The sequence below is a fragment of the Triticum dicoccoides genome, chromosome 7A (genome assembly GCF_002162155.2).
Source record: "Triticum dicoccoides isolate Atlit2015 ecotype Zavitan chromosome 7A, WEW_v2.0, whole genome shotgun sequence".
In the NCBI taxonomy this organism is placed as follows: domain Eukaryota; kingdom Viridiplantae; phylum Streptophyta; class Magnoliopsida; order Poales; family Poaceae; genus Triticum; species Triticum dicoccoides.
In genome coordinates, this window is record NC_041392.1 from 282,484,126 (window position 1) to 282,493,097 (window position 8,972).

At 46.3% G+C, this 8,972-nt stretch overlaps 1 protein-coding gene across 2 annotated transcripts; it reads right to left on the minus strand.

The window, feature by feature from the left end:
• Window positions 1-1,980: 1,980 nt before the first annotated feature.
• On the minus strand, window positions 1,981-3,551 carry LOC119328196. 2 transcript variants are annotated; one of them, XM_037601224.1, is made up of 4 exons: window positions 3,312-3,551; window positions 2,967-3,194; window positions 2,552-2,620; window positions 1,981-2,445 (listed from the first exon to the last, which is right to left on the minus strand). In XM_037601224.1, the coding sequence occupies exons 1-4, from the start codon at window positions 3,338-3,340 to the stop codon at window positions 2,427-2,429; spliced, it is 345 nt and encodes a 114-aa protein (XP_037457121.1). In that variant the 5' UTR covers window positions 3,341-3,551; the 3' UTR covers window positions 1,981-2,426. The 2 variants fall into 2 exon arrangements, with proteins under 2 accessions (XP_037457121.1, XP_037457120.1); XM_037601223.1 differs by having other exon boundaries at window positions 2,519-2,620.
• Window positions 3,552-8,972: the final 5,421 nt, after the last annotated feature.

Here is an 8,972-nt window from a genome sequence, read left to right on the forward strand (position 1 = left end):
AGAGGCGACGAGGAGCTGCATAAGGCCGGCCTTGGAGCACTGGCTCGGGGCGACGAGATGAGGCCGAGCGCTCCTGCTCGGCCACGGGCGTTGAGAGAGACGAGAGGAGGCGCTGCCTCATGTGGTTGCTGGTGAGGAAAATCAAGGGAGAGGGTGGCGGCGGTTGGTTGGGAAGGAATGGGTCTTGAGGGGATCCCGAGAGGATTTGGTGCAGTGGCGGCGCAGAATAGGAAGGACGGGACAGCTCCCCTAAATTTTAGGGTTGCTCTCTTTATATATGTTGTTGGAATTAGGTTAGGGGGGTAATCGGTCCGTCCGACTGTAATCGGAGGGTCGAGAATAAATTGGTTAGGGAGTCCAATTAACAAAACGGAGATGGTTTAGGGATGTTAGGGGATGATCTGAACGCAACGGTGATGACTAAGCGGTACGGGTTCGGGACAGTTGCCGGACGTGCGTGAGGGGTCAATGCACCGCGCAAGGAGGGGTCGGGCTGGGCCTAGGTGGACTGTGAAGAAGGGCTTGGGCTGAGAGGAAAGAGGGGGAATCCAGCTCGGCGACTGTTTCCGGAGACTGAAAACGTCCGACGTTTGATCGACTATAATGTCGCTATAGTTATCCGTTGGGGCGTCAAATAGACTCCGAATGCGATGAAACTTGGCAGGCGGCCTATCTACACTAACACAACATGGCATGCCAACTCTCATCCCATTCCGAGAACATTTTTCCGGCCACTTATAAAATACTATTTCGGACGTGCCGCGGGCGCATGCAAGTGTGTCTGGGCTCAGAACGGACAACGGAAGGAACGGGGAGACCCAGACGAATGCAAGTTTTGAAAACATGATGATGCAATGCACATGATGACATGACAAGATGTGACACGCAAGCAAATGGCATGGCAACAACAGCGAATAACTGGAAGACACCTGGCGCATTGGTCTCGGGGCGTCACAACACTCCACCACTACAAGAGGATCTCGTCCCGAGATCTAGGATGGCACCGGAGGGAAACGAAAGAGGATGAGAAGAGGTAAAACTAAGTTGCTCCTTCGACAAATGAGTGAAACCAAAGATCCTTGCGAGGTTGAACACATTGAAAGAAAGAATACAACAAAGATGAACAAAGTTGAAAACACTCCGTTAGAAAAGAGGAACAAGGATCATTAGTTCATTACTAGAACCTTGTAGGTTGAAAGACATAAGAAAAGGGTTGCAATGGACAAGAAGTACATGCAAGCACTCCGGTAGAAACGAGATGTACAAGGAACGATAAGGATCAATTACGAAAACACTCCGGGTGGCAAAGGAAGGTAAGGAATATGAACTTGGCGAAATGAAAGCACTTGGATGAGAGTCCGGTTAGAAGAGGAAAGATAGACACAACACTTCGGTTAAAACAAGATAGAGAAGGGAAAAGAATATATAATTTGGACAGCACTCCGACTGTAAATGGAAGGAATTGAAGATGAGATTGACAAGATGAGAAAATACTTGATGAAATCAACAACACACTACCTCCGGAACTATTGAAAGAAAGGCGCAATGGGTAAGAAAGATTTCAGACGACACTCCGGTTGAGAAGGAGGCAAAACTTGATAAAATGAGAGAACTTGAAAAGGGGGCACGACACTCCGGTTGAAAGGTTAGACAAAGGAAAGAGCATGATCTTGGCAAAACGAGATGATAGGACGAAGAGAGCAACATCACCATGCCTCCGGAACAAATGAATGGAAAACTAGATGGTTGGGAAGAAAAGAACGGAGAAGAAGAATGATAACTCTCGCAAATAAAATTATAAACAAAGAAAGAATAACCTTGATGTGGGGTAATGGAAGACATCTCGAATCTAAGGTGAAATTCTGCCACTAACGAAAAACAATAGATTGAATTGATATGAACAAGGAGACGAGAAACTTATTTCACCGGGAGGATAAATGAAGAACTTGCGAAAGTGCTAAAGTGATCACGAGCTGCAGTGCTCTCGGTATCTGTACCACAACTCCTTCTCGTGATGAGCGCTGGTGGACAGGTCTTTCCAGGGTGGAATTCCAGCGATGCAAAATTTTTATGGCCCATGGCCCACCAGCCCGATGGAATCACAGCTTCGCCGTTAGCACGGACCGGCGCGGAACAGATTTTATGCTTGGCGGGGCAGAAATTGCATTACGAACTGAGCCGTCCTGGTAGGGATTCCGGTCTAACGGGTGGTTTCACACTTATTTAATGCATCTACCCGTTGGAGGCAGGAATCTTACCCAGCACGGTTCTCATCTACATAAGCACCTCGTCCCACTTGGTTTATCTCACCTCGCCCTCAAGCATGTCTGCATCATCATCATCGGCACCCCAGGATGAGATTTTGCCCCTGGTCCCTTGTCCACAGTGCGGCGATCGGGTGTATACCTGGATCGCTCGCTCTGGAGTCAACGCCGGCCGTCGTTTCTACAAGTGTGTGAACTTTACAGTCAGTTTTTCCGAGAGTATCGAAGCTGACCCCTATATTCGGCACAATTACATTATCACCAGGAGTTTCAGCAAAAACTCTGACCGATTTTCCAGGGCTGTCATCCTATCCGGGCAGGGAGCACGCCCCGGCGCTGCAGCCCCAACCCCGACCCTGCATACATCAGCAAAGAAAATGTATTCTTCTTAATTACAACAATGTATAAATACGAATCTTGCTGCATAGCTTCGTCTATTTGTTTTCACACAAGCAACTGCAGACTGCGATTTTTTCAGGACTAGCACTGCACGCTTAATATTTATTCAGTCCTACTGCCTCTGTAATACATCTTCAAGTTCAGAGTCAATTATATTGTTTCATCTTTTCTGTAGTAATTTAATTGCATCGACGGCACATATTGGCAATTGCATACATCAGTCCACCAACTAATCCTACCAAGAATCCAATTATCTGCACACCGTATTTAGTCATACAGCACGAATCAGTAACACATACGTACCTTCTAGTCCATCCCGGAGCCTGTGGATCAACTTGCTCTATCGAGTTCTCAGATCCCTGCGGCCTCTCACGCCCATCCTTTGCTGCTCCATGAGGCGGCGAGCAGATTAGCGCATCTGCGCTGGATGCACTCGCCGCCGGCAAGGACAACGCCGGCACCGGAACAACAGGACATCGCGTTGGCCCCGTCGGTATCTCGCTGTCATTCACTTCCTCAATCAGAGTCGTTCTGCAAGAACAATCCAACCAGAGGTAAAGTTAGATCCAGCGCCTAACTCAAATCCAATAGCAAATATAAACCCAATCCAAGAGTGAGCTAGCTAACATGGAGGAGGAAGATTAGCACCTGTTGAACGGCTGCAGCAAGAACTCCATTGCCGTCAGAGCCGGCACACCGCAGCTTGAGGTGGTGGTAGAGCCGCCGCCCAACCGTCCGCAGTGCCACGATAGCCCCAAGAGGTGGAGGTAGGAAGGAGTGACGCCCACCTACCCATTCTGCATTTACTCCACCAGAATCACGTCGTTAGCACGCATGATTCACGGATCAGTAATCGCACGATGATCCGAGCCACGGAACAGAAGTCAATTACTGCCGGCCTCGAAAGCACGAGCAGTTCTGACCCACCGCGCATGACAATTTATCCATTAGTTTCCACTTTCCACGTCGACTCCTGGGCCCAACATCGGTCACGTGTGCGCGCTAAGACGAATCACGAGGCCGTATTCGAGGGGACAGATACCGAGCGCCTGTGTGCTCGGGATCAATTCCTCCGCGTCCAAGAACTTGGGTCATTTATGAGCACCATAAATAGCAACAATCCTTAGGGAAAGCTTTAGGTGAAATATAACCCAAGATAATTCCAAGGAAGAGATTAATGGATTGCAAAGGATCTCCTGAACGAAGAGAGAAAGATGGATTTAGAATATCTCATTCTTGACAACTTGAAACACGAAGGGAAATTGTCAATAATGACATAGCACCACCTCAAAAGATGAGATATGAAAGAATTGCACTTCGGAATGCAAGATGAAGAATGCTTGAACTCCTCAAACAAAACATGTGTTGAACACCATGTTTGATTTATAGTAAAGCTTGACGGATCTTAGCTTCGAGAGAAATCTTGACGAACAACTGAAGAATGAAAAGAATCCTTGATGAACCACTATGTAGAGCCTCCGTGAAGAACTCTGGTAATAAAAGAATAATCAAGCGAAAGGAAAGTTGAAAATAACTCTGGGACAAGCCTTGCAATGATTAGATGGAGCTTCGTGGTGATATAGTTGAGAGATCTTGGAACTCCGGGAAAGTATGAAGCAGTTGAACCAAGAATTTACTCATCGTGAACAAACTCTGGAAGAATGAATCAATCACTTGGATGAAGCAAGAATAAGAATTATGTTATGCTCATCCTTCACCAATTTAAATTGATGACAAGCAAACGGATTTTACATACTACTTAGTCTCGCTGAAAGGATTAAGAGAGATATAGCATAAACTCAATGGACCACCAGTAGGATTTAACCAACGAATAAATTGATATGATAATGAAGGAAGATAAATCTTGAACGAACCATCATAAGAATTGAAAATGAAAGTAGCAAAGGCACAATTCACCGGGAAGAATTGGAAAATGAAAGAAGATACTTGAGGGGATTTAGATACATGAGAACGAAGAGATCATGAACTGATTAGAGGATATTTGAATGATGCACTAGTAAGATTTGGAGAACGAGAGGTGAAAGCTGGGAATGAGTAATATTTGAAAAGATGGCCTTCGGGGGAAAGAAATGGAAACAACTCCTGAAATTCTCCGGATGGGTGAAAAGAATTCTCACAATCAAAAACAATTATGAGAGGATGGCATCAAGCTAGAACCACACATTTCTGAGAGAGCGCACCAAGATTTGAGAGAAACTCTTCTTCGGTCTTCAAATGTCGATAATGACGATGCAAAACACCAACATGAGTTGTTGAGATACTCGGGATGAAGAATGGAAAGGTTGAACCAACGACTAAAAGAATGTGAAAAATCTTGGAGAAGTTATTTGACTGATGATAACTCATTCTCACGTCAAACTTGGGAAAGAATTTGAGAGTAACTCCGGGAAAATTAGAAGAGTCAGGTAAGATCCTGGGAAAAGACCTGTTGGTTAGGGCTCACTCAAGAGAAACTCCGTTGAAAAGATTACTTGAAAAGAGAGATTGCACCGGTTGAATTAAATGGCTTGAATGAGATAACAACCTCGTTATAGGTTGAACGAATGCAGAGTGGAAACGCGAATCTTTGAGATATCTTCAGCACTCCGGAACAAATGAATAGCGAGAGGTGAATAAATAAGAAAGTCTTCGGTAAGAACTTCCAACATGGAAAGCATGTGAACCAATGAAAAAGATATGATCAACACCGAAAGCTTGATTTGAATCCACCGGAGAAGAAAGAGATCGAAGAATGATGAACTAGAAGCTCCGTTAGAATCTTCATGATAATCACCGGATAAGAACATTGACGGAAAAAATGAAGAAACTTCACAACCATAAGATGGATACTTGATTCAGAAATCTGAGTCCTTGAATAAAAAGGGTGGGAGGGTGGGAAAACAAAGACAACTTGGGATGGATGAAATGAACACCGTTGAGAAAACTGAGATTGGATCTTGCGGATGTTGAAAATGATCGGATCCACTTGAAGAGGAACACGCCGGTTGAAAATGATTGACATGACAATCTCGATTATCATGAAGGGTTAATATTCACATATAAATGTAAGAATACCACTTAAGGAAGGTATGGATTCAACACTTGACTTCGAAGCAACTCGAATACCAAAACTCAAAACAAAACAAAGGATTGGCTTGCAGAATAAGCCGAAAACAAACATAAGATAGACCCCATGTCGTATCATGTGCCTGTTGGAAGGATATCCTATGATATACTAGAATTCCCACTTATAAACTCCCAAATCTTTCTGGTTATGCAATCAGGTGTTGGGGATACAGGGGAAGCATAATATCTCACCCAAACTAACAATTCCTACATCCAGCTGTATCCATCCTTCAACACATAACCAAGAAACCTTCGGAAATCATTTACCTCAACCTTCGAAAATCATCCGTTATATGAGTTATGGAAATACTCCCCAACACCCGCCCCAGTACTGGGTGGCGTCGAGGTTATCTCACCAAGAACTGCATAAAAGAGATTTTTGATGTCGGCGAACTCAGGTATTCCAGAACTGCAACGATAAAATTGTGACGACGACACCTCGGAGCTCAACTCCCCGGGACACTGCCACAACCCCTAAATGTCAGGAGGCACCAAGAACAATGTTCTTGTCACAAAACCATCGGAACGATTCCAAGATACCCGCGTGATCCTAATTTTTTTTCGTGAAATTTGAGAGGAGAAGAGTCAAAACTCTACACCAGGAGGCCTCACCAGAGCGACGAAGGGACTGAGGAGTAAAAAGAATCCTACTCTTCGATATATATAACCCTAAGACTCAAAACATTTTGTTCTAGACTCAACAATGCCAACGATTCAATCAAGAAGGGGGCTCCTAAGTCGGGGATGGCTCTGATTACCAACTTGTAACGCCCACAATGCGGCTATATCTCCCATGTGTCAGGGCACGACTTAGAGGCATGGCCGCATGGTAGGCTTGTCGCACGAGGGGTAATCTTCACACATCCCATGTAATGAATAAGAAAGGGATAAAGAGTTGGCTTACAATCGCCACTTCAAACAAATACAAGTTAAACATACATCATCCAGAAAACAATCAAGGTCCGACTACAGAACCAAAGTAAAAGAAGACAACCCCAAATGCTAGATCCCCGATCGTCCCAACTGGGCTCCACTACTGATCAACAGGGAACGAAACAACACAACGAACACGATCTTCATCGAGCTCCCACTTGAGCTTACTTGCGTCATATGCGCTGGTATCATCGGCACCTGCAACTGTTTGGAAGTATCTGTGAGCCATGAGGGCTCAGCAATCTCACACCCGCGAGATCAAGACTATTTAAGCTTATGGGTAGGAAAGGGTAGTGAGGTGGAGCTGCAGCAAGCACTAAGCATATATGGTGGCTAACATACGCAAATAAGAGCGAGAAGAGAAACAAAGCAACGGTCGAGAAGCTAGAAGTGATCAAGAAGTGATCCTGAACTACTTACGTTCAAGCATAACACAAGAACCATGTTCACTTCCTGGACTCCGCCGAGAGGAGACCTTCATATTAAGTGGAGCTCAATATGCAACGAGTTGCATATTGACGGAACACCACATCAATTATTTAGTTCACTCCCAGTTAGGTACTCAACAATATTAAATGTTGTTAAACATGGCAAGAGAGGAAGCATATGAAAACTACCTATCTAGGCAAGTTTAAATGAGGCCGGAACAACAAACAACAAGTCAGGAAAAATCCTCATGAGGAATTTATGGATTTGGTACTGTTCTGCCCTAAACCATATTTTAGAGTTGTTTAACATGCAAAGTAATTCCACCATGTTAAACTAGGCATTTTACTACCCCATTTTCATACATAAATTATTTAAAATGGAGCTACGGTTATTTAGTTATGAAATAAATCATTTTAGCATGGCAATATGGAAAATAAACACAAACAACATTTTAAACATTTTTAACATGGATGAAAGTGGCATATTATGAAACTAGATGAAATTCTAGTCAAGTTTCATATATAAAACATTTCAATCCGATGCACGGTTGTGGAAATATTAAATGCATGATCAACAAGGGTTTTTCTGTAAAAACAACAGTCTGTGGAAAATTAGAAAAAATGTCCTCGCAGGGAAAAAAACATCACGGGCCAGATCTGAGCCAAACTGGGCCGGGGGAAGCTGCTGGTTGCTTACCATGGGCTGGGCCCGGACGGTGGAACAGGAGGCCGAGCAGGCCTAGAGCGGTGCTGGGCCTCGCAGGCCGATCGAAGCAGGATAGCGCTGGGCCCTGGAGGTTGAGCGAGTTCAACGCGAGCGGGCGACATCGGGTCCTTGTTCGAAGCAGAGGTGAGGCATCAACGGATCCAGGCGGTGAAGGCCGTTCCCATCGGCGGACTTGACGGATCGAGGTCGGGGAAGGCCCTGGCGACCATGGTGGGACTTGGTGGACTCTTGCGACTCCGGCAGCTCCAGGTGATGGACGACGAGGAGGAGGAAGGGCACACTGGTAGAAGACAACAAGAGGAGGTCCGGCGGCCATCGTTTCATCGCGGCAGTAGGGCATCAGGGAGCGGCTGCAGCAGTATGGATCCGGCGGTGGGGAGATCCAGGCGGAGAGCAGAGGCCACGCGACAAGCGGCAAGGGAACGAAGACTGGGCGTGGGTCCAGAGACAAGGGCGGCTGCTCCGGTCGCCGGCGTGGTCCCGTGTGTGAGAGAGAAGTGAGGCGCCAGAGATATTACAGAGAGAGGGAGAGAGAGTAGCGGGGAAGAAGAGAGGCGACGAGGAGCTGCATAAGGCCGGCCTTGGAGCACTGGCCCGGGGCGACGATATGAGGCCGAGCGCTCCTGCTCGGCCACGGGCGTGGAAAGAGACGAGGGGAGGCGCTGCCTCATGCAGTTGCTAGTGAGGAAAATCAAGGGAGAGGGTGGCGGCGGTTGGTTGGGCAGGAATGGGCCTTGAGGGGATCCCGAGAGGATTTGGTGCAGTGGCGATGCAGAATAGGAAGGACGGGACAGCTCCCCTAAATTTTAGGGTTGCTCTCTTTATATATGTTGTTGGAATTAGGTTAGGGGGGTAATCGGTCCGTCTGATCGTAATCGGGGGGTCGAGAATAAATTGGTTTGAGAGTCCAATTAAAAAAACGGAGATGGTTTAGGGATGTTAGGGGATGATCTGAACGCAACGGTGATGACTAAGCGGTAGGGGTTCGGGACAGTTGCCGGACGCGCATGAGGGGTCAATGCACCGCGCAAGGAGGGGTCAGGTTGGGCCTAGGTGGACTGTGAAGAAGGGCTTGGGCTGAGAGGAAAGAGGGGG